The sequence below is a fragment of the Pomacea canaliculata genome, linkage group LG11 (assembly GCF_003073045.1).
Source record: "Pomacea canaliculata isolate SZHN2017 linkage group LG11, ASM307304v1, whole genome shotgun sequence".
NCBI classification, from domain to species: Eukaryota; Metazoa; Mollusca; class Gastropoda; order Architaenioglossa; family Ampullariidae; genus Pomacea; species Pomacea canaliculata.
In genome coordinates, this window is record NC_037600.1 from 14,347,333 (window position 1) to 14,375,233 (window position 27,901).

Sequence of the window (27,901 nt, forward strand, 5' to 3'; positions counted from 1 at the left end):
ACATCGCGGCATAGCAGCCGGACCCGTGAACAGGTGCCACATAAAGATAAAAATAAAAACCTAGCAAGCCCCAGACGAGATATGAACCAGGATACTCACTCCTTACGGTATTTGTGGCCTTTCAAACCGTCCTTAAAAAGCGGCGGAAATGTTGACGAAGTTTCCCAAAACAAAAATATATAAAAAAAATCAACAATTTCTGCACAGTGTCTGTTTTGAAACCCAGTGCAATAAATGTAGGAGACCACACACAACACCTGAGCAGCAAAGAGACACCTGCAGGTTCAAAATAAAATATGGATCAGCTTGTTTTTCTTTCTCTGAAAAAAAACCAAAGGTATGAGTCACACAGTCTAGTGGTCCGTAAACGTTGAGCCGTTCTTAACCGGACAAACCTGGGACAAACGTTTGACAAAGCTTGACAATGCAATAACCGTCTTGCTAAAACTTGCCAACTTTAGTCAAACATTCGTCTCTATTTGTCCTGTTAGAAGACGGCCTTAAGGCCACTGTATGTAAGTGGTTCAACATGTCTGGGATACCAGGAATGTGGAGACCGGAGCGCAACATTCTCCTTTCGCCGTCTGATAAACGAGGTACATTTCTGATGGTCAACTGCGAGGTGGGCAGGTTGGAGGTTTTCTCTCACTTACCATGAGGCGCCGATTCTGTTTTTTCACCAAACCAATAACGAAAAAGGATAATTAATTATAAGTTTTACTTCTTAATTACTGTCCGGATGATCAGAGGTGGATAGCGATCGCGCTCTCTTCATACATATTTATCTGGATGATAACAGTCCTTGTCATAAGTCCTCGATATCCTTGGAGATCAGATGTCAGATCCGTAGGTCTGGAGCTGTTTTTCAGTTGTCAATGGTCTTTGCAACCTTTTTTAGATGCTTGTTTAAAGACCTATTCCAGTGCACAACAATTTCTTAAATAACTGGGTTTAATGTAGGTTACATCATGTCTGTCAGGCTTGTGTCTATGAGTAACTGTCGGTTCGCTTATAGTCTTCTGTGCACAGCGCAATGTGTTTGCTTTCAAACAAGCAAAAAAGCACAATAAATTCAATATTATGAATCATTATTGCAGTACGCTAATTTCCAAACACTACAGTGAAAGTAACAGTATAGGTCAAGAGAAGGAACCTCTGAATATTACAATTTTAACGTCCATTTTGAAGAGAGGCCAACGCATCCATTTTTATTATGTCAACAGGTTGGCTTGGTAATACGGAATTTGCGGAGTTTGTTGATGCCTTCTTTGATGTCTGACATTTGAATGTAGGTGATATAATTATTTTGGGACGTGGATGTGTCTTTATCTTTACTTGCAACCTTGACACTGTAAGCTTGCTTCACAATGTAAACTTGCTTGACCTCTTGTGCATGCAAGGCTCGTATCTTCCCAGTAACATCACATTCTGACATTTTTCTGGACATACAAAGCTTGCATCTTAATAAAGTAAACCGAGTGTTGGAGATTTGCTCACGTTGGCCTTGATAGCCTCGCAGCAAAGATTTTTCTTTTCTGAAGTGGGTGGGTCCAGAATGGCATGTCGGCGTTAGTGGCATCTGGAATACGGAGCGACTTAGCCTAATAAATAAACTACTTACCAATGACATTTCCCGGTATCGCGCGCGGCCAGCCGATACGGTACATAGTACATAAAAAATCAGGGTGTAGATAAAGCCAGGGACTAACACTTTATCAAAAGTGGTCGCCTCTCCTTCCCCTCTTCTCTACCCTCACGTAGGAGGTAGCGTGATGCCAACATCTGCCATTATCAGTGGGCGCTCTCCTCCCCCTCCCTCCCTTGTGTAGAAGATACTGCCGACGAAGGAAAAGGTCACGCATCAATTACAGTTTTCCTTCCTTCCTTCTCTCTTTTTCTTTTCTCGTGTTCTCTGGTTTTCACTAAAAGCAGTCTCTAAAGTATTTTTTTTAAAGCTTTATGTGATGTCTAAATAAGTGGAAACAGAGGATTAGCTTTGTCACAGACAACAGCTCAAAGATGTTTTATGAACGAGTTGCTTCAAAAGCATTGCTCGAACGTCAAATATTTGGAAGGCATTGCTCTAACGATCAGCTACCTGGAGGCCATCGCTCGAAGGACTTTTCCAAATGTCAGTATTCCTTTGTTCCGGATGTTATCGTCTGACACTCTTTTCCCTACCACAATCCTCCTCCCACTCCCCCGCAAAAAATCGTTCCTTTCCAACAAAAGAGACATGCCATCTGCCGTTCCTTTAACGGCCAAACCTTTAAAATCCATTAAGATTCAAAGAAATTAAAAAGGTTATGGGTTAATGTTTAGATGTTTATGGGTAGTGCACCCAACACCAACCCACCCCGCATTAGTTCATTCGAGTCTTTACGATGTCGGGTTCCTTTTTCTCTAGCTTACAACCCTTGAATCCTTTCCTCTTCTCGCTCATACGCTCGTTCGCTCATAGCCTATAATTGACGTAACAAGTCCACGTCAGTTTCCCCGAAGACGTCACAAAGCGAGAAAAGACGTCATTCAATCTGCGTAGGCATGTGCGTAGAGCAAAAATCAAAGAAGCGTCACGACCCACCAGGAGGTTTGTCACGAGCCACGCGCTCGAACATGAAGGATTGGGTGGAGGTGGAAAAGAATCAGGGACTAGTTTCCTTTTCATCGACGATCTGTGTTTTGTCTAAACTTCAATTCGTCACCGCTCACCTCGTTACGGACTTTATGTCCAACGCCAAAATCAGCAGCACCTCCTTCCTCCCCCGCTCCTTCTCCATCGTCTGAGGTATGGTCTGAGGGTGGGGTGGCCCACCCAAGCGTCTCACGGGTCTGGTGCTGCTGGTGCTTCAGAGTGTGTTTTCGATGCATCGGCGGCTAAAGATGGGCTGATGGGATATCGCCCACATCGCACCTGCTGCCTGCAGGAGTGCTCCCGTCGTTTGTTTTCCCAGCGATTCGAGGGCGCTGCAGACTGGTCGTGCAATTTCGGAACATTTGGATCCAAACAGCCGCTAAACAGTCCCTCACCGCTCCCCACCCATGCTCTCCATCCCAATTATCAACACCACCACTACCCTCCGGAGTAGTTTGGACGACCTTTGCTGCTACGTATGCAGGCATCATCATCATCATCATTATAATCATCATCAAAATCGATGCAACGTTGAGCAAACTTTCAATGTCTCAATTGTTCGCTCCCAAAAACAAACAAACAAAACAAAAAATATTAGTTTCGTGTGATCTTCACAAACAGCTTTGCCATACCAGGTTAAAACACTTGACAACATTTTGCCGGTTAAGGTCTTTGAGGCAGAGTAAGGTGGAAAACAGTGAGGTTCCGACCAGTGAAGGACAGGATGTCATGAATTCAATACTCATGACGACTAGTGCTTGGCGATCATTGTCGGGACCGCATTGACCAAACAAAAAAAAACCAGCAAAATGCGCAAAAAGAAAAAATCTGCTCTTTCCCAATCCTCAGGTTAAAAATAAATCTCTCCTAGTTGATGATGACAGTTGTGTCGATGAAAAAATTACAGCAATCAATTATCCCTTCCGGCTGAATAAGGTCGCGACCAGCTAATCTGCAGATTTCAGTCTCTTATTTTTGATTGACGAGCAAATAAAATAATAAAAACCGTTATACCAGGTCAGTCTGAAAGTAACGGGACGTGTCAATTTATTTCAATTCCAACAAACTATACGGTTTCCCATTTCAGTTAATCTTCCTCGAGTTTAATGCACTTTTCCATCCTTCTCTGCCATGCTTCTATGCACTGCTGGAAGGATTCTTCTTTGATGCCCCTCAGCTCCGTGGTTACGACCCCCTTGATGGCCTCCATACCTTTAAACAACGGGTCCCCTTGATGATCCCCTTGACATTGGGGAATATGAAAAAGGTCACATGGAGCAAGATCAGGTGAATAGGGAGGTTGTTCCAGTCCGGCGATGTTCTTCTCGGCGGGGAACTACGTGATGCTCAGGCCGTGCATTGTCGTGGTGAAGCAGCCACGATTCGTCCGGTCATAACTCTCGTCTCTTCTCGAGTCTTGAAGCAAACGCCTCAGAATCTCTTTGTAGACTTTCTATTGACCAAGATATCATTTAAGATGACAACACAATCCGTTTATCCCTTTTTCGCCCAGAGCTCACAGAGAACATCCAGTCCTGTTACTGTTCAGATATGAATCGTAAAGTCCCCTTCTCCAAAAGGAACGGGTCAGGCTTGTCTTCACTCGCATCAATTTACCAAAAGGGAAAAAACTTCCCTAACTCTATAAGAGAACTAGTTGATTAAGTTAACTCGATGGGCAAACTAACTATTGACTGAAAAGCCCCTACAGTTCCCGGAAAAAGGGTGCCAATGCGCATGCGCTATTCGGCAGATGGCGAGGCGTGAAGTTTACAAATAAAACAGAATATTCAAAATAAATAAATAAATAAGCGTTACCCCAGATTTGATTCAGTTCGGGTTGGGCAACAGGCTTCGCTAACATTCATTATAAACAGGAGCTTTGGAGACCAAAATTAAATACATATCAGAGAATGAAAAAAATTAACTCGAAACACTTAACATTTAAGAACAATCTTTTACATGGTTGTTCTTGATCTTCGTATTTATTTGTTTTGTCTGTCACATATAGTTCTTATACATTTTACTGGGTTCATTAAAACCATCTTTTGTAATCTACCAAACACACGCGTATACCATTTTCGTCTGACGTCCTCGATGCCGGAGAAATAAGAGAATAAAAAAGCGGTCTGGAATCCCTGTGAACATCGTGGCGCACACGTGCATCCAAGGCTAGAATCATTGGGGCGAGGGTTTGTCTTCCCAAGCTGCACTCTATGGTCGATCATCACAGTTCGACCGTAAACACATTACTACTATTCCTTGATTCCTTTATCGTCCTCAGTTCTTCCCCCTCTCCCTCGAGGTTTCTGCGAGAGATGTTTGGCAGACAGCAGTTTCTCTCGTCAGACGTCCCACCATCTCTCATTCTCTCTCTCACACACATTTTTTTCTGGTATTCGAGCGTGACAGGGAAACTAGCAAAGCATGACGGGAATCCTAGCAAGAAAAATCGCAAAGCTTAGAAGAGTAAACAAACACACGGGGGACCACCCACGCTCGAGTAGGGATGGGGTTGGAGTGGTGGTGCTAGAGGGGAGGGTTAGATGTGTTGATGAGTGAAGAAGTGACGACGGGAGTCCAAGCTAGCGTTACTCTCCAACCCTTTGCCATTGCAGTCCAGAGGAAAGGGGTGTGTCGCCGTGGTGTCAACGGACTCAACACTCACCTGCTTCACACCTGCTACCCAGGCCTGAGCCACCGGAACTGACTTATAACCAAAGCTTCATTTAGAGGACAGTTAATTGTGATCACGATTCTCTCCTTCACAGACGACACAGAATCGAACACCATTTTCCCGATTTGCTAGAAGATCAGTTAAAGGGATCTGGGATCGACCACGTGCAAAACCTTCTTTTATCAGAGAGAACTAATTGGTATGTAACTCCAAAACAGACGGCGCGACTTGAGGAGACAAGGCAGGAAATATAGGAGGAGAAGCGGAGGGAGGTAAACGAATAACGAGTCCTCAGATCAAGGACAGGCATCCGGGCACCTCTCTGCCGCGAGAGGGCGCTCCTTACGGATTTCATTGGCCGGAACATCATCAGATCGTCTTGACGTCTGCCGGCCTTCCTTTGTCTTCCTCTCCTTCTGCTCGGCGCAGCAGCGGGGCCAGACATGCAGACTTCTCATTATGATAGGCAGAGGGGGTAAGGGCCGGGGGTAGGTGGGTGGAGGAGGACAAGAGGAAGAGACTCCAACTGCCATGCTTATCGCTACGCGCCTCATTTCACCGTGTTGGGCTCTGCATTCCTTCACCTTTAATTTAGGAAATCATTTGTTTCGCTATTATGGGCATTCATGGGGTATGGGGGAAACACGTGACACAGGGAGGACCACGGTTATTAACTCCTAATGTACGTCACAACATGATGAGCACGGCACTTCATTACCAATAACACGGTTTTTCTGGAATTATTTTTTTTCAAGAACTGTTTCAGTTTTGAAACCTGACGACAATATTCACGCACGTGAGAGGGCCTTGAAAAAAAGGGAAGGTGACTCAGCGCCTGAAATTTCGTATCCACGAAGCGTGTAATGCTGCTTACCCGCAGAGCGGTAATGTGTGTAATGTTACTCGAACACTCTACAATACCACAAATATTTCACCTGGGGTGCCCGCACGTGCATTTAACACATGACTGGCTGCACCCGGGGTGTGGAGGTGAGGCAGTGAAGAGAGAAATTCTGGCACGTGTCAGGATGGTGTCACGGGTGGTGTTCTACACCGGTTCAGGTTCTACCCAGACAGTCCAGGCCAGTTGATGTGATTGATGATGATGTTACACCTGCCGGTGGTGTGCTGCTACAGGGCTCCTTACTCCGTTATATCTTCAACCACATTCAGTTGTTAATAAAGTTCACACCTGTGAATAACATGATGCTGAATTGTCCAAAAGACTTACAGATGGCCACTGCTGTGACTGAAGTTCATTAGAACATTGTTCACACTGAGGCATTGCCTATGTGGGTGCTTCAACGCATCTCGGTTTGATAAAAGTTTTATAAAGTTTTAGAATAATCGTCATATGAAAACTGTACTGAACGTGGTCAAACATTTGTCCTAATTAAGAAAGGTTTCTAGATACCGTTAAGCTTACGAGACGGAAAATAACCCTAAAATATTTTGTAGATAATATGGATAAGAAGAACAAATAACCGACTGGTTTTCGCTGTTGGTTTTTTTTTTTTTAATAATTCTACGCGTTGATTTGAGTCGAGATAGAGAGAGAGATAGTGGGTTGTGGGGGAAAATCATCATTTAATAACAAATCTCTTATGTTTCAACAAAGTACTTACGAACATTAATATAACATTGTCTCCCGATTCAGCACGCACTGCCAGCTCCATGACCTAGACCATGACATCATCAGCCATTAGACGTCCAAACTATCCGGTTGCGATTATCCAGAGGATTCATTACACGCTGCCCTGGAGTCGTCGTGCCCATCCACCCCTCCCTTGTCTCCTCCCTTCTCTCAATCACTTGCCTGACCTCGCAGCTAAGGTCGTCCTCGCTAAAAAGTTTTCTCTCATTTACCGACAGCCGCCACTAGACGCCGCCCATCGATTCCACTGGACAGTGACAAAGGCGGGTACACTCAGCTTTACAGGACAGATCTGTTTATGATGTTCCTTCCCTCTTTCTTCTTATTTGTCCGCAGAATCCTACGCACTCTCTGATACAGTGCGTGAAAAATAGTAACCATAAAATAAGTTTGGCGGTTTTCACTTTAAAAAAAATATTGCTCTTAATTTTCCCTCTTCCATGCCAGGAATGGAGTGAAGAAAGTTAAATGAATGATGAAATAAAGAATGAAGACCGACAGGGATGACAGGACGACGGATTAACTTAAAGCTTTCAGCAGAAATAAAAAGAACGCATAAAAATAATAGTATTAATGTAAAGAATTGTGACAGAAATATAATAAAAAAATAACACTTAAATTTCAGTTTTAGTCCAGGAAAATTTTAGTTCGATTTCAATGGAGAGATCCACATCCTTTCTTCCCAAACAATAATAATTAAAAAAGTACCACGTCACTGTCGGAGGAATCTCATTGCAGCACTCTCAGCTCCCCCACCCCATCGTGTCACCTCCTTTTTTTCGTCACGTGACAAAGTGCTCGTGGTCATCAATTGATCCCGAGTCTTTCCCTCCCACCAGCCAATCCAATCAAACTCGTCACCACTCGCCTGTACGTCACTGTCCAATACTGCATCTAGCAGACGTCACTTTACCACTTTCCCTTCCACAACTACCGTTATACAAATGAGATGGCGATGATGACAACGACGATCACGATGATGGCAACGTTAATAGAGGTAGTAATTAATTATTTTCTTTTAACTGCTTATTTTCTCCTCTGTTTCTGTTTTACTTGTTTCACTAATTCATTCACCGAAAACTGTGTTTGTTTGCATGCATCAGTCATCCCGGTTTCTGGTAAGGAAATCCCCCTTAAAGTGAAACCTGTTTATATTTTGAATATTATAACAGCCGCTGACAAGATTCTACAAAACTGAGAGACGATGAAGACAGAGCAAACCACACACACTGAACATAAAGGATGAGAAAAACATCTTTTTTTGCACTGGATGACGAGTATCATCCTCCACCTCCCCAAACTTAAAATGAATTTCACAAAGCTTGAAACCGATAACAATTTACACGGGTCAATATGAACGAAGTCACCCTTTCCACGAAGCAGTGAACATCAGTTCAAAGTTCAACCCTTAAAACAACAAAAATCTTCAACTTCCGCGATGCGAGGAGGATGGGATGTAGGGGGGAGGGCGGAAGCGGGGTGGACGGCGGAAAGGTCTGAGTCGCTAGCATCGTCAGAAAAGCAGTTTCAAACGAGACCTCCACCAGCGACCCGTTTCCTCTCCCATCTTAAAGGGGGATGCGGCGTCAGGGAGGCAGCGTCAACTGCAGATCCCCTCCAGCAGCAGCAGCAGCAGCTATCGCTGCACGCCGACCGCAAACAGCGGGTCAACAGAACGCCTCGCCGCCGATACGGAGGCGCCTGGGCCGCGGGGGGAGAAGGGTGGATGTGTGTGTGTGGGAGGGAGGGGGAGTCGGGAGGAGTGTTTACACGGTTCCCTTCATCTCTCTCTCCTCTAGCCTGATACCAAGCTGCTTTGCCAGCCACCGTGTCATTCGCCCGACTCTCTCCCGCGTTTCGATCGCTGCTGCTGATGATGAGAGGACGGGTGACGGGGGGTTGATGTCATTATTTGTTGTCTGATGAGTGGATGAGTAAACGGTTTGTTGTTATCATTTGTTGCTTTGAGTGGATGAGGGATTGTGACATTTCGGTGGTTTTTTTTTTTTAACATTATTGATGGTGGTGCGCAAATTCCTCAAGGATCAATGAAGTATTATCATCGTCATTGTCGTTAAAGCAGACGAACCGGTCCCACGACTGCTTTGCATTCGAATTGCCCATGCTAGTGGAAGATGTTTGTCTTGCTTATCGGTCCATTTGTGTGTGTATGTGCACGCGCGGTAAGCAACCTCTATGTGTATGTTTTCTTAAACCTACTGGCGATTCCTGGCGCTCCCTCCCCTAAAAAATTTTTCACTTTAGAACTTGCGTTTCTGTTTCTTTTACAAGGCTAGAAATATCTACATAACACAGCCAGATATATATATATAGCTGCTGTCAAACTTCTGCAGCTTCCAAACAAAATGCCAAAGATAATCACGATTAACTGAAAGCTCGATGTTTAAACTTGACATGGGGAAAAAAAAGAACAATATTCCACCATCCTTCAGGATTAATGCTAAAAATATTCTGTCGAGACTGTGGCGATTGGAAAAGCATTTTTTTTTTCTCTCTCTCTCTCTCCTTTCTCTTCCCCTCCTCCCTCTTTTTTTTTTTTTTTTTTTTTTTTTTTTTTGCAAGTGGCTTGTTGAGGAGAGATAAATCTTTCGCTAAGAAGCTTAGCTACCCTGAAAAGATGCCGAGAACACCAACGCGGACCAATCTGCTTTGTCGCCAGAAGACAGGTTCTGGAACAAATGAAGTCATTAAAATAGAACGCAACAAGGTCTTCGTTCAGGGAAACTTCCAGACTTTACTAGCTCTGTTCAGCCTGCTGCACTCAATCCTGCTGGCTCTCTGCTGCCGAGACTGCCTCTTATCCTCCATCCCAACCCTACCCCCATCATGCCACCAAACCGCATTACAAAAAAAAAAAAAAAAAAAAAAAAAAAATCATCGATTTCTAACGGCTGGCGATCACCAGATGATGAGGACTGGATAAAATATAATAAAATATTTCTTGTGCATCTCTGCTTGATACCCCTGTTGCCTGTAGCTTCAGCGCAACACCAAGATCCACTTAACAAGGATGGAGGTCTTTGTTTCCTTCTCGGTAATGACTTAAGAAGAGAATCTTGCGAAAACGTAAGAATAAATGTTTAAACGTTCCCGAAACCAATTTCAAAGTGATTTGCATACACAAACATGCGTGCACACAAATCAGCATAAAACATCCATCCACAATCCACCTGACCACACACACGTGCTATTAAAGCCAGATAAATGAACTAGCAAGAGAAAGAGAAACGGTAAGAAGGTACAGATAAAAGATGGTTGTATAAAATTGCCTCGTCCAACCCTCCAATATTTCAAGTCGGAAGATTTGGGAGACAGGGTGAACGGACAGAAGCGTCACGTGTTTTAGCTATAAAGGTGGGAGGCAGCATCCAGTTACAGAGTTATAGTGGCTAATGACCCGCAATTTGCCGTACTTGTGAAAAATCATTATTTCCCGTAGCCTGATATCTAAAGCTGTAAAATAAATTTTTATATCGGACGAACGTAAGATTGTGAGACCGACAACAAATTCTGTCTCGACGGGAACATTTTTAAAGGAATTTTACACACATCTCATATCTTATTTAAAATTCTTTGTATATTAAAAAAATCTGGAAAAGGGAAGAAAACAAATACTAAATTATAGGCACTTTGTTTAATTACTTGACTCCTTCTCATGATCAGAATCTTATTTGCTGAAGAACTGAAGAAATTACTTAAAAGAGTGAACTTATAAAATCTAGTCATCCAAAGGGGAGAAAATTCATCCCATTAGCGAACAGTTAATTAGCAAATAGAAGCATAAATAAGAAGAATAATAAAGCAGCACAGAGTCCTCAGTAAAGGCGTTTACATCAGCTTGACTTCAACAACAGAAAAATACGACAAACGTCCAAAAACAAATCTTTATAAATATCTTCAGACATACAAAATAACATACTGATGTAAGGACAAATGGACATAGGCATGAAGCTAGAATGAGAAGCCCCACGTCGAGAGAGAAAATGAGAAAGTAGGGCAGAGGACGGGAGGAGATTTTCACTTCCCGACAGTAAGAGGATCGCAGCTCCAGATGCTATTAATATCGTTACTGGTGATCTTGCTAACAGGTACCCAGAATCTTTATTTAAAAAAAAAAAAAAAACAGAAATATAATTATCCCAGCATTTAAACCTCTCTTTGAAAACACGCGGACGCACACAAACACATTCACACACCCGAGAACACGTAGACACTGCACGAGAAAAAAAATCTGCTTGGTTCCTTCCCTGTCTAAATTACACACCAGTTGCACTCTTGGTGGGTTTGGGGGTTGGTGGAGGTGGTGTTGGGGTGTGTGAGTCGGGGCAGGGGGGTTGTCTCCGTTTCTCCGGAACAAGAGCCCTCCTAACCCCTCCCTGTGAGTGCGGAGGTCAATGTTGAGCGCCGTCGAGGGGGGCGTTCACGGCCCCCGCATACGTACAGACAACGACGACCTGACAACCCCGACAGCAACCTGCTTGTTCTGTCAGCTTAGTGCGCTTAGTGCGTGCAAGCACACGCTGGAGAACCAGTGCCAGCAGCAAAGCCTGCCGAAACTTCCAGTTCTGTCAGCTGTAAGAGAAGCTGACGTGAACACAACAGTAAAATACTTGAAACGCCAGCTGTCAGCCTGAGCTATGCTGTGAGTCGCTCACTGTCGATGGCATTCTAAGGAAGAAAAGTGAGATAACACGTCTTATTTAAGAAAGGTGGGTACCCCTCAAAATACATCCAACCGCAATTAACTGCCCAGCCCAGAAGGTTTAACCCTCACAACGGCGCCCAAGTCCGTTGTGGCTTCCACCTCATTTGACCTTCCCGACCTCAGGAGGCTACGGCTGACCAAGCGGCAAAATTATTTTTTCTTTTGTAGCCACTTGCGTGGCGGCAGTGCGATTGTTATCAGGGGAAGTTGTTGAACAGTCGCGGGATTAGTCTAGCTCACGTGCCCAACTGTGCTCCTGACATTTTCAACTCAAGTGTAACTCACCGTGACTGGACCATTATTTACTTGTCTAAGTGCCTGCAATTTCTGTCACACTCCTGCCGCCGTTAAAGGTCTAGTAGGGGTAAATTTCTTTTCCTAATGAGTAGGTACAAGGTACTAGTTCACAGATAAATTCCTACAAACATCACATTGAAAGGTCAAACTTTTGACTTCATATTTGTGCAGAAATTCACCTAATTAACATATGGTTCTATCACTCCCACTGGCTGTGGCCACCTTAAAGGTATCCACGCACAATCCAGAAGTCCATGTTTCTGATTTTTATTGTTCTGTGCATAGTGATGTTTGTACATGTGTGTTTTGAGAACTGAAAAAGGGTATTCACTCAGACTGCCAGAAATAAAACTTTGCACTGAGCTTTACCCATTCATTAGAGGAAAATTTGCTCCCCACTAAGCCTTTAAGCCATTGTACTCTATTAGCTCTTGCTGCTAAACAGACTAAATGTCAACTATGCTTATCTAAAACATTTTATTCAGATATTTAGGAAAGATGATACACATGAACTACTTTTTCGTTGTTTTCTTTCTACATCCCATATCCCTCATGATACACAAAAACATGACAAGTCCTATGACAGGCATATGCATGTGTGTACACACACCAAAGCACAGAAAGAAAGAAATTACAAATCAAGGTGACAATTCAGGTTAATTATAGCAGTGGAAATGTCTTCTAATTTTTTAGTTCTAAATACAGTGTGCACACCAAATATTCAAACTAGCAATGAAAATAGCAAGTGGTACAGCCACGGTTCTTAAACGGTGGGTGCCTGCGGGGCGCGACGTGCTTACAAGGGGGCGCGAAGGTGGTCATTTTTTAAAAGTTTCTTATACCGGTATTAGTGAAATTAGCTTACATTGTGCGGCTAAGCGGGGCACATAGACGTACCTTTGTTCATCAGAGGGGCGTCACAAGTAAAAGGTTGACAATCGCTGTGGTACAGAATACAACCAGGAAGAGTTTAAATTACTACTACTCTGAGCAAAGACTGGCGTATTATTTCTGTTATATATTATTTAGTCAGAAATATCCATGTCCCAGAAATTAATTTGTCTCCTTCTGGCAACGTTCATAATTAAGTAGCGAAGAAAGATTTCCATCCAATGATGGAGTGGGTTGCATTGCAGAGATGAATTCAGTGTTGCTGGTTCTTCTAAGGAATGTGTGTTTTATGTACGTGATTTTCTCTCTCTTTTTTTTTTTAGAAAATCACACCATACAGCAGCATTTCCTATAATTTTCTCTAGCAGTTTTATACACTAAAATTTTCAGTTGTGATGACTTGAAATAGTTGTTAATATTATTAGTAATAATCCTTCCTGTCTTTCTGGTACCTGCTGTCAACAACAGGAAGTTCTGCATCACAGTGACAAATTTTTCTGTCAAGGCTTTCACTGCTTCTCATTTGTCATGAACTTCTTATCATCAAGATGTTTTCAAACAACCATTTCTCTCTCTCTTTCTCTCTCTTTCTCTCTCTTTCTCTCTCTCACTCTTCTTCCCTCTATCTCTCTCTCTCACACACACACTTAAAAATATTATATAGGCATCAATTTCATTAAAGTGCTCTTAATAAGTATCTTATTTCAGATAACAATCATGCAGTAATATTGCAGTACAGAAGAGACCAAAACCCCTATTTTACCTTAACAAAAATGTAAGGCAACCATTCCAATTACAGACATAATACCATAGCCATATTACTGGTGTTGTAAGGAAACACATGCACAGGGTTTCCCATTTCAATCAATCAGAAGATAAAAAATCTTTGCACTATAGGTAAAGAAGAAATCGTAGCAACTGCTCTAACAAAGATATCGAATGACATGCAGATATTACATTATATTATTATTTCATACAATTAATATATATTAAATAACATATGTATAACACTGGCAGCAGCAATGTAATAAGGCCCACATCTGTTGATTACATAAGTCACTAAATGCTTGACATTCTCCTTTTCATGTGTATGCCACAATTTTAGTGTTCCACACCAAACTTGAAAAGAATAGCTATGTAAACAGCCAATAAATTTTAGACCTGGTCTAGAAGTTGACTTTAAAGTGACTCCCTGAAGAACATTCTGCAGCATTCTACTATGCATTTCTCCGGAACCATTTTACCCCCCTCCCCACACCCTTTCACTGCAGCAAGTGTTTTCACAAAATTCTAATATATATGTATGACTCAGTGTACCTTTTTTAAATCCTGAGGACACACTCATAAATTCTATTAATTACTTTTTAAAAAAACATGCTGGTAAAGAGGGGACATACAAAAAAAAGACACCTGACAAAACAATCTGGTGTTATATTTACAGCATGCACACTGCTTTTGTGACAACTTAACTGCCTTTCAAGCCCTGTCAAGCAAAAACTCTTTGATGAGTATAAGACCTCGCTACTATAGTAAATCAAAAAGCTTGTGCATTTCCTAGCTGGCTTGTGCACAAAGTTTCGTTCGTTTTTACATGTAAGTACAATAAAATATAGGAAAACAAAACAGAAACTGAATCTCTATCACTACCAGTTCTTAAGACACTGTTTGAAGTTAGTGATTAGTGTCATAGCTAAAACTAGACTATTTTGGAGCATGTTTGAAGTTCTCATATGCAACATTTTAAAAACTTATAAAAGCTATAACATTTCGTGAAGCCATCCGCATTGGTCTACTTAAGTAATGGCAAAACTATTTTAGACTGTACAGATTCTGAAAAAAGAGCTTTTACTCCACGTCATTTTTTTTTTTTTTAAATACCATTATTTGCCATTGATGAAGAATTCATGAATAGCAGCTCTAGACTTAAATGCATCTTGCAGCTTTTTCTTTCCTCATGTCAAACGCTTCCTCAGAATTTCAGCACCTAGCCATTACCTCATAAATGATTATTATAGTCAGTTTACGAACTATGGCATCACCGTGCCATGGCTAAAAATATCTTTTATGATTATAATATAGATGAATTATTTATTTTAAAAATTAATTTAATTTTTGTAATATGTTAATAATGTGATGAGGTCTACTCTAATTTTGGTAGATGATCTGCTTATGACTTCCAAGTGTCAAATAATATGTTGGGTCTGTCAAATATCTTTGTTCAAAGCTGCTGCTGGTGTTTATTTTATGTCACTGCCTTTTCTGGGATTCTAATTTTAAACTTTTCAAATAAATTTATTCGTTTTTGGTTAATATAAAAGAAGCAACAAAAACGAGGTAAATGCACATATGATGAGTTTAAGGTTATAAACGTTAAGACAAATGAACTTATTATTACTGAATAAAACCTAACTGAAAGTCGGTTGTTAGCTCACCCAGCTTTATCCTTGCATCGTCGAGGCGCGTAACTTCAGCCAGAAGGTGTAAACAGAAGAAGACAACCACAAAGGCGACGACCACCAGCATGAGGGCGATGTGCCGCACCTGCATCCCGTGGGGTGCGCGCCGCAACATCACCAGATCATGCTGCTACATCCACCCCGATCGACTGTCACCGTCGCTGCACATTACACGACGTCACACCACACCCATGTCACACAGCGCAAGTTTTCGCCATCTGGACTGTACTGACCATGCAGCTCTCTTGACCCTCCCAACACAATGCTGCCTTGAAACCTGCGCACAGAAGATGACGAGCTGCCAGCATCTGAAAGAAAAGTCCATGGAAGTTTTGTTGCACCAGGGTGTAGTAGTAGCAGAGTAGTAATGTTTACCACAATGAAGTTCAATGAATGGGACGCTTCGGTGTTAGTATCGATGATTCCTCGTCGTGGTGTGAGAAAATATCCTACAACGACTGCAAACAAGTGCTAGCATTTTGTAAATCGCTGCAGCTTTCGGAATTGTACACAAATCAGGTGCCAGTCGCACGCCGACGCCAAGCTTACAACTGTCCTAACAACAGCACAGACTCGGCTCGCACTCAAGGCGCTTGCAGGCTTTACTCGAACAGCGCGCATGCGCAGAGAAGCGATGAGTGCTTACCTCACGTCTTTTCCGGTATGCAAATGACCGAACACGTCCTGAGATGAACCTAGATGATAAGGAGTTAATATATGGGGGTCGTGGTTTGGGGAAGTCTAGAAGCAGCAGCGTTGTGCACTTAACAAAACGAAAATTTAAATAACAAATGTCGCGAGCTGATCGTGTTTCTCCTCACTTGTGTGACTGCTATGCATGCTGATCAAGCTAAGAGGTAACAGCGCTGAACTCAGCTTATGAGAACCAGGGTGTTGACAAATAACAAAATATTTCACGAAGCAATCTGAAGTTGTTTTTTTTTTTTTTCAATGTGGATTCTAAGAATTAAAAGGGTCGAAATGCCTCTAGAACCCACTTGCAAAATAGTTAATATTGCCTTCAAAGTTTTTTTTTTACTCCTGTGTTTATAATAAAAATTTTGCAATGAAAAATAAGTTGGCCTCAGTTCTCTCATCTGTGTATGTATGCATGCAATCATCTCATCTCTATATGTATGCAATCATATATATACCTCTTTGTGTTTGTGTGTGTGTGTTTACCTTGTGATCGAAAGTTTAACCTGCACAAAGAGCTTAAACGGTGTTTGACAGAGGTTGGGGGAAGGGTTAATGGAGAAGTGACACTGCGCTCCGTGACCACTGCTTGAATTTTTTTTTTTTCTTTCTCGAATTGCTTGTCTAGTTCTTTAAGTATGTATATATAAGGCTCTGAAGCTTCTATCTTTAAGCCCCAAATAAAGAATTGAACTGCCTGAGCTGAGATTTGAGTGCCATTCATCGACATCCATTGATAGGCTTTAGGACCAGCAATCAACCTTAATGTTCTTGATCGTTATTATATATGCTTACATAGGGGATTTTTTTTTACTGTTTATTTTTTTATTATACCAAGCTGTACTCGGTCTTGCGTGTTTGTCAAAGTCTAGTCCCTAAATCAACACAGTTATCGCGTTTTGCTTGCTTGATAGGATTTTAAAATTTTAAATCTTTTAACATCCTGCCTTACCCAACACTTATTATCCTCATTCTCCTTCTCTGTGGGTGAGAGAGCGCGTGCGTGAGCAATAATGGTCTGTATACCTATATGTAGTTGTTTTTCGTATGTGTAATGGAAATTTACATTATTTGTTTTTTTTTTTGACAGATATAGGAATAATTCTTCGTCTAGACACTGATGTTTAATTTAAAAAGATTATGTAAGGGAGTATAGTTATAATTATAGTCTAATTAGTGTCCTATTAAAAGCCCTCGTTCACTGTACTTGAAAACAGTTTCGACAACTGAACACCACTTTACCAGCTCCAGTTTTTTATACATTTGTTTTTGCTTTTTCACACATAAAGATCGTTTTGGTGTTCTTATTTACTTAGTTATTTTTAAGAGTCGGGACTTCGAAAGAGTTGGATTGAATATCTTCCTCTCCACCCTTCGTCAGATCGTTCTCGTCTTTCATTTTGTTAGACAGTTCAGTGGGTAGGCTTCTATGTTTTTCAAGGCTTTCTTGTCGTGATGCGATCCCGTAGAAACAGGTGCCACAGGTATCATGTCTACGAAGTGCCTTCCAGGTTTACGTCCCACGCACCACCTCGAGAATAGTCACGTGCAGCGAGGAATCACAAACAACAGCAAAACAGAGATGGCTCAAAGAGATGGATGCACGTGTTGATTCGTCAGACGGCAAGAGTGGTGGGAATGAGGATGGGAAAAAGCTTTACTTGAAATGGAATCCCTAAAAAGATAAACGAAAAGCAGCAGTTTAAATATTTTTCTGCAGTGTTTGTTTTGCGTGTTTTCTTCTTCTGCCTTGCTCCTATAATTAACTGGAAAGTAAAGGTGTGCAGCAAAGAAAGCAGGTAACACATACGAAGGCACGTGGGACCAATGCTCGTCGTACTTTATTTATTTTAAGGCAAGAAAAGTAAAACGACTTCGTGTGGGTTTTTCTCCCAACAGCTATCATGTGCGTCAGGGATAATTTTCGCAAACCTCAGTAATAACAAGTCTTACTGAGCACGAAAACTGTACGGACCTTCAAACACTAATACATGTTTGTTTTTTTTTCATATCAACCCGAAAAAAAATTTATACTGTGTGTCATGCAGTTTTATACTGTCTGTAATGCGTCTTCAAGCTAGTTGTTTTTGTTTGTTTGGGATTTTCTTTTAGTCTAAATTCTAAATATATCAGTTGTCCAGTGCACGACTGTGGGCTTTTTAGGGGTAGTCTGCATTCCTCCTTCTTCTACCTCATCCACACACATCTCGGCGAAAGCTCTTCATTTTATTTTTACTTTGTTTGTCAAGCAAACTCCCTGACATCGCGACTTTCACAACTTTAATAACGATATACCGACACGTCAAGGGGAAGTAACAAGCAAATCAACAAGAAGGCTGAAGTATTGCCCCTTTTATTTCTATTTTAATTGTAAATTCTAAAAATTCTAAAACCGCCAAGGAAGTGCGGGGCTGCGACGTGCTTAAAATTACAGGGAAGTGGAGATTACCACTTTAAAAATGCAGCAAAAGTGCGATGTTTCTGCAGTGGGTTTTAAGATTTGTTATGATGTTTTAATCGGTGATATTTTGAATTTAAAAATTATTTGTATGAATTAAAAAGGAAAAAAAAGAAAGTTAAACATTTGTAAAGATTTGTTATGATTTGCATCGGTATTATTACAACAAAGTTTAAAAAACATTTATGAATTAAAAAAAAAAAGAAAAAGAAAGTTAAACATTTGTTTATATGATATATACAACATATATAAAACCAAAGAGACAATGGGAAAGCTAATGCTAGCCTAATGGTAGAACCGGGATTATTCTATTTCAGAAATATTTTTCTTTCTAAATTTGTACTCTATATGTCTCTTTCAAATTTATTGATTGAAATTCAGATTTATTCAAAAAAATTGTACCACGAAGAATATATAAAATAAAAGAATCTTTTCGGATATTTTATTTCATACAATCATTTATGCCAGAATTTCAATGCCACTCATGCCTTTCAATGAACCTTTCTGAACACACGTCTTCTCAACACATGAAAACACAAGAGAAGAGGAGGATAAGAAAAGAAGGCAATACCTGGAAAAAGCGAGAGAAAAACAAAAGCGAGGCATGAAGACAGAAGCTCTCAGAGGGCACGTGTCGGGTACTAGGTGGAGCCACCTCCATTAATCTGCGATCTACTGTTGTGCAGGTGGCGCTACTTACGGGCACTTTGATGATGAGTCTTTGTACAATAAGGTCAGTCCTTGGCAACAAACTGTTCTCAACCGTTTGGCAAACCTGCTTGCGATGTGTGTTGTGTGCAACAACAACAAAGCAACAAAACCAACAGCAATATCAATAATAATAATTATTCAGTTTTTAGGAGAGCAATTGGCCCATAACAGCATCACATAGTGCTGGTTACATGCTTGTCAAAAGCGCGTGCGTGCATGACAAACTACAAACTGTAATGTCTGGCTGTGTCCAGACGTGAACTCTGATCAAATTAGTGGATCACCTGAAGGGTTGACACCTGTTGACACCGCACCCTACTCTTCCTTTCCAGGGGCCGGCCACAGACCTTGACGTAATTACGCCGCTCCATTCATCAACGATCGCACAGTCTGCAAGGTGTTGGACACCCACAGTGCTCTGCCCTGGACAATCATCGCCGCAACGGATGGCTGACGTCACCTGTCAATCACCTAGGACATAGTAGTGGCGTTCTTTGTTACGACGACGGCGTTGACGAATACAACGAGGACGATCAGTCACCTGGTTTAGGAGAAGCTGATTTGTTTGATTTGCTTACGTAACTGGTTACAGTTTGATTTTGGTCAGGCGGGAAGACGGTCAACTATCGCATTGCAAGCGTGAAGGTGCAACAGTGACAGTGAATCCGTTCTGCAGAGACCACGTGAATAGTGTCAGCGGCCAGTCTACTTCTCATATCAGGTAAAGTTTATTAAAAAAATTTTCGTTCTTGTGTATAAAAGAAATTCTGTTTCTGTTTGTGTTTCTATCGCCAAAGAAAACGTTGATGATATTCATTGATATCACGTAACGTGACGTAGTAATCCTGTCAACCCTCTCGTCACTTGTTTCTCTTCTATGTGTTGCAGCCAACATGAAGGACAAAGAGAAAATAAAAATTGAAGACATCGTCATCCTCGGAAAGAAAGGTTTTTTTGAAGATGAAATTAAGACAATCGTCATAAACCTGTATTGTACAATATATATATGATCATTTGACAGGTAGTTACAATTAGAAAATACAATTTTCTTAACATCATCGCTCTTTTTAAGTCTATATCCTCTTTATCCATCACGTTCTTAAAAATGATATTTTATCCCTTAGACTCTAGGTAAGCCCAAACTAGTCAATCTTAGACCCGAAGACAAGGACTGACCAAACATCTAATTAACTAATTAAATAATGAACTGATCAAGGTGTCCTCTGCGTCCAGGTTTGGGCAAGGCGCACAGGATGACCAGGTGTGCTCTTGATGACGTCCTCACCCAAATGATTCAAACTTGTCGAGGTCAGCTCGGGGGCAGTGTGAAGAAACCGCACGATGCAGTGCAGGTCAACGGGTTTGACGACGACAGGGGAGAGGAGGCTTCACGGGACAGCATCAGGGATGGAGTTCTGCCAGCAGCTTCCCTTGACGTGCAGCTCGGACCTGGTGGAGAGCTGAAGGAGTTTGAAGATGATCAATGTATGCTCTCTACCCAGCCTTCGTCATCAAAACTATCTCATCGCCCCACATCCCCACTTCCCTGGGATGGTCTATCATCACAAGAGGTAGGTGCTGTCTGAACACATGCTAGTTATAAGAAAAATGGACTTGCAATAATCTTGGTATTGAGATCAACATTTAGTATTGATGTGTTTTTAAAGCACCTTGACGCTGCCTTTAATGGTGGTTTAAAGTTCTATATAAATGAACTATAGTATTATTATTTGTATTATTAAAACAATTTTGAGTGTAAGGTAATACTTCCACATCTTGCAGTATTTGGCCTCAGTGTTGGCGCTGTTAGTACACTCATGGCATATATAGACAATAGACTGAGTCTTGTATGTACATGGGTGGTTGGGTTAGCTAGTGCATGATAAGAATTATTTTTCTTGGTGCTGAAGTCTGTCCAATTGTCAGTGTATGTGTGTCACAAACCTGCTGTGTATTTTTATTTTTTTAAGCTAGGAATGAGAAAGGAAATTGAAAAGGGGGAAAAGCTGGAAGTGTCAACAGCCTGATGCGTGCCGCGCCATACAGGGATGGCCGGCCCATCATTGTTTTAATTAAGTTTGGTGTTGATAGGTTGTTTTGTTGGAAGAACAAAGGAAAGAGTGTAGTATTGTTTTGGATGTGTGTGGTGTGTGTTTTTTCTCTCCAGGTTTTCTTTTAGATTTCTTTTGTGTTTTATTTTTCTCTTCTGTTGTTCCGCCTGGGGTTCGCCAGTGGAAACTTTGTATTAAATACCAGAGGATACTTTGTGCTACTTCGTGTGCATTTTGTGCAGTTTCAAGTGGAGACTTGGTGGGAAATAGTGGGAAGGAACATTGAATATTTTTGAGACATTGGAAGAAACGTGTGCTCGAACTGTGGGGTTTGGGAAATTTGGACTTGTTTCGTGTTTCTTTTAAATTTCAAATTACAGTCAAATCTCCCTACTATGCCACCTACCGGCACCGAGCAAAAGTGGCATAGTAGCGAGAGTAGCATAGTAGAGAGGGTTCGTAAAAACGGCTTTATTTGTTCAAGTTACCCGTCAGTCCAAAGCAGGGGTGGGCAATTAATTTTCCCAAGGGGCCGCATGAGAAATTGGGATGGTTTTAGAGGGCCGGACTAATATAGTTAACTCAGTTTTACCTAATACTGTATATATAGTATATATACTGGCGGGCGGGCCGGTCAGAGACAGGAGGCCTTTGCCCAGGTCTGGTCCAAAGCTCTCAAGAATCGTCGGCTTCGCTCGCTGTCTCCTCTCATTCTCCCCCTCACCTCTTCATCCTCCACCCCTCCCAACCACATCCGCGCACCTGCATCCTGTCGCTAGTCGACCCCCTCACACCTTCCCTCTGTCACGTGACTGTCACCCGGCCAGCGACCACCCACCCCCCACATTGCCAGCCTCCACCCTCCCTGTGTGCGTGCTATGTTCCATCCCCACTAACTGCGATGTCCCACACTACCATACAGTATAATAATCGAGCACTGCGCGGAATTTTACAACTTGTGTCTTTTAACAGTCACAAAAAAGTGGCATAGTAGCGAGAGTAGAGGGTGGCATAGTAAATTTTTTTTTTACATTGAATTTATAGTCGGGACCGAGCAAAAGTGGCATAATACCGAGAGTGGCATAGTAGCGGGGTGGCATAGTAGGGAGATTTGACTGTATATTATTTTTAAATTTTAAATTGTTGTCTGTGTTTTGATTTATTTATCATCCTTGTCTGAAAGGCACTGTAGAGTGCAGGTGACAATGTGCAATGCAGTATCGCTTTAAAAGAAGTATTTGATTTGTTACACAGCGGGAGGATCTGGATGGTGATATTTCTAGTAGACTGGATGTGGATGATGGATACATAGATGATGACTTCGGCCTAGGCAAGCTTCCTCCATCTTATCTTGAATCTGGTGACGAGACTACAGGTATGTAGTAACTGACCCTCTTCCCTTCAACATTATTTCTCAATCTTCACACAACATAGTCAAGGGAGAAATTTAAAGATTTCCAGTCATTCAAATGACTGCACTTCTGGGTTCAGCTCTCAAGTTTAAAATAATGAGTGAATATTTCTATTGCAGGTGAGCAGCTAGGGGGTGGCTCCAAGCCACTTCAGCATCGAGACTTCTTTGCTGTGCCACATGAACGTGCTGAGGTCGAGAAAATTGTTGCTGAAGCTGTTGACATCTTTTGGAACCTGCGGCGATGTGGGGAGCCCTGGGAGTCGGTGTCAGTGCCAGCCTCATTTTTGCAGGAGGGAGAAAATGAAGAGATAACAACAGAGCCCAGAGCCAACACAGACATTGTCACATGCAGTCGACGCTCCTACAGGCATCTTCTGTTTCGACCTGACTGGTGAGATTCTGCGTGAAATGTATCAGTACGAGAACGAAGTTGAACCTCCTGCTTGGCAGAAGCCAGTGCCCAAGCGACAGCGCTACTACAAGGGTATCACACCCCCGACCACAGTGGACGTGCTTCTGCCGGTGGTTCAAACTGCAGCCATCAGCATCCTGGGGCTGAATGGGGCCGTTGGCAAGATGCGGGGCAAGACTGCCAACAAGTGGAGCGTGCGCAAGAAGAAGGACCATGTTGATGCTGTGCTGGTGAAGGAGCTGCAGGAGGAGGAGGCTGACTGGATCAGCTACAACCACGACGAGACAGCTGTGAAGTTACAGCTGACTGACACCATCTTTGAGTCCCTGCTCGCGGACACCGTTGATGCTATCAATAGAGTTCAGACACGAAGCAGCTGCTTTTTATAATTGAGAGAAATTTCCAGACCATCCGGTTGACTAATGACAATACTTTGTCTATGAACTAGTGCCACCTGTAGGGAGCTTTCCACAACACCAGGTCGCTGGGAAATTTTGATAGACAGCCATGTCTAAGCGAGAATAAATTTGCAACTAGGACGCTCTTCTACACCTGGAAGTAATATTTTTTATTACCTTTCAGAGTAAAAAGCTGGTCGTTGACTGAATTTGACGAACAGCTGTTTTACTTACTCATTCTGAGTGAGTTTGAGTTGCTTACTGCGATGCTCCTCAGGACACTCACGTGGCGGGTGGGCAGGTGTTTAGTCAGACAGGTTGCTTGGTGTTTCACACGTCAACAGCCCTTCATCTGGTGCGCCTCAGATGAATCTATTGTTATAATTAAACACTAAATCTTATTTACTGGATTTCCAGACACAAAGTTATCGAAAAGAGAAACAAAGAGTTTTATACTTTTATATAGACTGTTTTTAATAAATAAACTTATTTTTTTTTAAATCAGTGTTTCTACCTTTGTTCATATGTGCCTCGCTTTTTGTTTTTGTGTTTGTACGTGCTGTTTCATACTAAACACCACCAGAAATCAGAAGTTTAAAATAAACATAAAATTTGATTTTCTCAAGAGAAATATTCTCCATTTATTAAGACTATTGTTAGGACGATTACGACACAAAACAAACGTAAGTGGAAACGAGGCTTTAAACAGGAAATGGGAGATTTGTCGTAACCACGAAGCATCGTAACTTGGGACAGACATACCCGAGGACCGCCTGTAGTTCCAAGCAAGAACGAGGACGGCGTTGATGCAACCGAGGACTGGATGGTGTGGCATCTCCACTCTGCCTCCTTCTTGATGACATAACGATGGGGCGTACCCAGGGTGTCCTGCGGCCGTGTGATTGGTTTCACGATATCGCCAGGTGGACAGTTTACATCAGCCTATGAGATAATTTGTTGTATAGTTTGGAGAAAGGACGGTCAACAGTCGTACAAGTTCATAGCAGCTGCCCGCGTTGTCGTATTCGCCATTTCTCTCACCACAGTCGTAGTTCCTCGGTTCTGCAGGCACAACTTGTTTGAATTATTTCGGATTTACTTCTCACACAAGGTAAAGTTCGGTTTTCTTCTTATTTGGGTATGCACTTAGACAACTTAGTGTGTGTGCGAGCGCGTACATCAATTAATGCGATGTCACGTGACAACTGACCAGTAGTTTAGAGCGAGCCGTGAGTTGCTTAAACACCAGATTCAGATTCTGCTGCCATCGCTGACTTGTTTTTTTTTTCAACCATAAGGTCATGCTGGTAGTCTCCTAATTATAAGTTCAGTTGTTTCTGAAAATTTCGATAACCGATTAATCATGTTTGAATGTTTTTATGTAGTTGTATACAGACATAAGACATTACACACATATTACAGGCATTACTGTAAGGGTAAGAACCTCTCCCCTCACCCCTACACTCCCATCTTTTCCTCAAGGACCGTTTAAACATGATTGTAGCCAAACGCTTGCTTTTAAACAGAAAATTTTATGGAAAAATAATTAAGACCATCATTATTTCTCCCAGAACCATGGTTACCTACTCCCACACACAGACAAGTCGTGTGTTTCGATTGTGAGTTTAGTCCCTTAGCTATTTCACTTTTATTTCCAAATTTTAATTGGCTTCGAGTACAAACGGCATGAAATTATTTTTAAACATCTTGACTTCACCTCTCGTCCACTGATATATACCTACCATCTTCAATCGAACTACCTTGTACAGGCCAAGAGACAACTTTGACCTTACGATTTACCCCTTAATTAAGAGGTCAGTCTTGCATAGTTTCCTCTCTTAGGTCACACTTTACGTCATTATCTCTTAGGTCACACTTTACGTCATTATCTCTTAGGTCACACTTTACGTCATTAACCAGCCTGGTTCAAGGCCAGATTAACAGGACCGAAGCTAGTAAAAACATTAGCGAGGGGCAGCGTTTGCCCTGGGGCTATACCAGGCTTTGAGTTGGACAACAGGGGTACGAATGTTATCTCCCATCGGGGCCACATACGTAAGAGGGGCAGTGATTGGCTAGGGTAAAACGGCGAGAAAAGTTTCCCCTTCCGAGAGGGCAGAGCTGAGATGAAACGAGTGAAGAAACGTCGGCGGATCAGGGAGAGAGCACAGACCTGTGACAGAAGAGAGAAGAGACAGCCTGACTTTCAGTACCCCTGGCGATGTGACGCAACCATTGTACAAGTCCGTGTAATAAAGGGTCGTAGGGCTGCTGACTGTTCCTGCCTTTGTTCGAGTGCTGGAAGTTTGTTGTCGTCACTACACAACCCCCACTACTCGGTTACATAATAGACTAGGACAGAGTTGTAGTCGAGGCTTTTTCCCTCGTGTTCCAGCAAAGACGTTTAGAACCTGCTGGCACTTGTGGTCTGGTTGTGTGGAGAGGAGAGAGTGTGGTGTAAATAAGAGGCTGATTGTCCCAAACGACAAGCGAAGGAGCCTACTGTATTCCCGGAACAAGAAGTGCGAGGCAGGGCTGGTAGACCCCACCGTGCCACCGATCCAGTTGTGGTCGTCTTCAGAGAACAGCAGACAAGTCATTGCGGTTGTTTAGAAGTTCATTGCCTAGGCCCCTAGGGCAACTGTTGTGGAGCAGCGGCAGGAAGTCTTCGAGAAGGCAAGGTGTTTGCCGTCAGTTGTGCACATCTCCAAGTAACCGAGGGCAAGGTAGCCGAGCGGTGCTACCAGTTCCAAAGGAACGGCTTGTGTTCCGGCGGCCTACTAGATTCCAAGACTGTGAATTCTAGGTCAGGAACGGACCGTGTGTCCGCACGTATGTACAGTCTGTATGTACTGTATGTACAGTATTGCTGTAAGACCTAGTTATCTTCTAAATTCGTTATCTTGTTACTTACTATTTCCCGACCTGATGGCGGGTAGCTTTAAGTAGTCATATATAGAATAGGCTTATAGGCGGGTGAGTGGGTGTGAGAGGATGAAAGTCGGGTGAGCTGCCAGCTGACGTGACCACTTTCCCATCGGGCGAGTTAGGCCGTCCTTCTCCCCGCCTCGTTCGTCACACTTTATAACGGATCAATTAATTGAATTTTATTTCTTTCTTTCTAAGACAGGACTACGAACATGGAAGCATCAGCGTCAAGCGACTGCTCAGTTTGTTTGGACATCTTGACGGAGCCCACGATCATCCCTTGTGGCCACGTGATCTGTCGCACGTGTCTTGTATCGTGGCTACAGGCGCGACAAACTGCGACCGAATGCCCTTTGTGCCGTTACCCCATCCTGGGAGAAGACGAGACACCAGACGACTTTCAGAAGAGACTGCTTGCTGGAACAGTGGCCGACGACTTGCCCACTCACCTGGTCGTCAAGGCAATCACGCGCTGCAGGAATTTCGTCACACCGGATACCTGCTCAGGGTGCGAGGGTCTCCTCTGCACGTCGCACGACACCCGACACCTGCTCTGCCCAGGACCGCAAGATCCTGAGCAAACTTCTAAGCGGCAGTGTCAAGCTCGAATCGCCTTTCAAGTGCTGTCGGAAAAATTGCGACACCTGGCTGACCAGATGGCAAAGGTACAGGCGTCCATCAAAGCCATGAAGGATTTTTTCGTTGGCTTGGTGCACCACAGAGAGACTGACAAGATGATGCGGTCTCATGCCGTGCTGTTAGTCGACAGTTTACAGAAGCAGGCTGGGCAACTCTGTACAATCATCCTTACACACCAGCATCTCATGGAAGGCCTGAACGTTAGTCACCATTGTGGCCAACCATCCTAATGAAGGATGCAATGGAACTGAGGGTGAACATTCTAAACGAAAAAGTGGAAAAAATGTGTTCATGAAACTTTTCTATGGAGCTTTTTGTAGCAACGCTAGTGTTGAGCCGCTTGAACAGTTTGATGACAGTACTTTATGTTGACAGTACTTGATGTAAATAAATCTGTCTTTGAACCTATTTACCTGTGTCAGCGTGTCAGTGCCAACGAATGCCAGTGTGTCGTACCTGTGTCCTCTTAGTGTGAATGAACTGTCCATGTCGTGGTGAACACACGTGAAGATCCGTGGAACTGATGCACCGGTAGAAGAGACACTTCAGTCTGGGCAAGTAAAGCAAGTCTTTGTGGACTCCACGGTCGGCTGAGTTCGGGTGCGTAATGGATACAAATAATAATAATAAAAAAAGAACACTGCTGATCAGTGTTAGAAAATCCAAATCGTCGATGCTTTAACAAATTCAGATGATGTGAGAATAAGGCTACACTGTCCTGTAGTGTCGTGACAATGGATCGCTACTCCACTGCTTACTTTTGATTTCCACTTCCTTATAAAAACTTTAAATATAAAAGAAGGCCTAAACATTTAAAAAGTCAATTTACAGAATATGATCTTTATTGAAGTTTTAGTC

At 42.5% G+C, this 27,901-nt stretch overlaps 2 protein-coding genes across 2 annotated transcripts in view; one reads left to right on the forward strand and one right to left on the reverse strand.

The window, feature by feature from the left end:
- LOC112574686 (heparan sulfate 2-O-sulfotransferase 1-like) overlaps positions 1-15,961 on the reverse strand; it is a 71,968-nt gene extending 56,007 nt beyond the window's left edge. Inside the window, exon 1 of the mRNA XM_025255915.1 lies at positions 15,313-15,961. Coding sequence (XP_025111700.1) covers positions 15,313-15,451 — 139 coding nt within the window. The 5' untranslated portion in view covers positions 15,452-15,961. The remainder of the gene's footprint in view (positions 1-15,312) is intronic.
- Positions 15,962-22,607: 6,646 nt separating this feature from the next.
- Positions 22,608-23,482, forward strand: LOC112575443 (centrosome-associated protein 350-like). Its single transcript, XM_025257318.1, has 2 exons — positions 22,608-22,627; positions 22,784-23,482. The coding sequence occupies exon 2, from the start codon at positions 23,075-23,077 to the stop codon at positions 23,465-23,467; it is 393 nt and encodes a 130-aa protein (XP_025113103.1). The 5' UTR covers positions 22,608-22,627; positions 22,784-23,074; the 3' UTR covers positions 23,468-23,482.
- Positions 23,483-27,901: the final 4,419 nt, after the last annotated feature.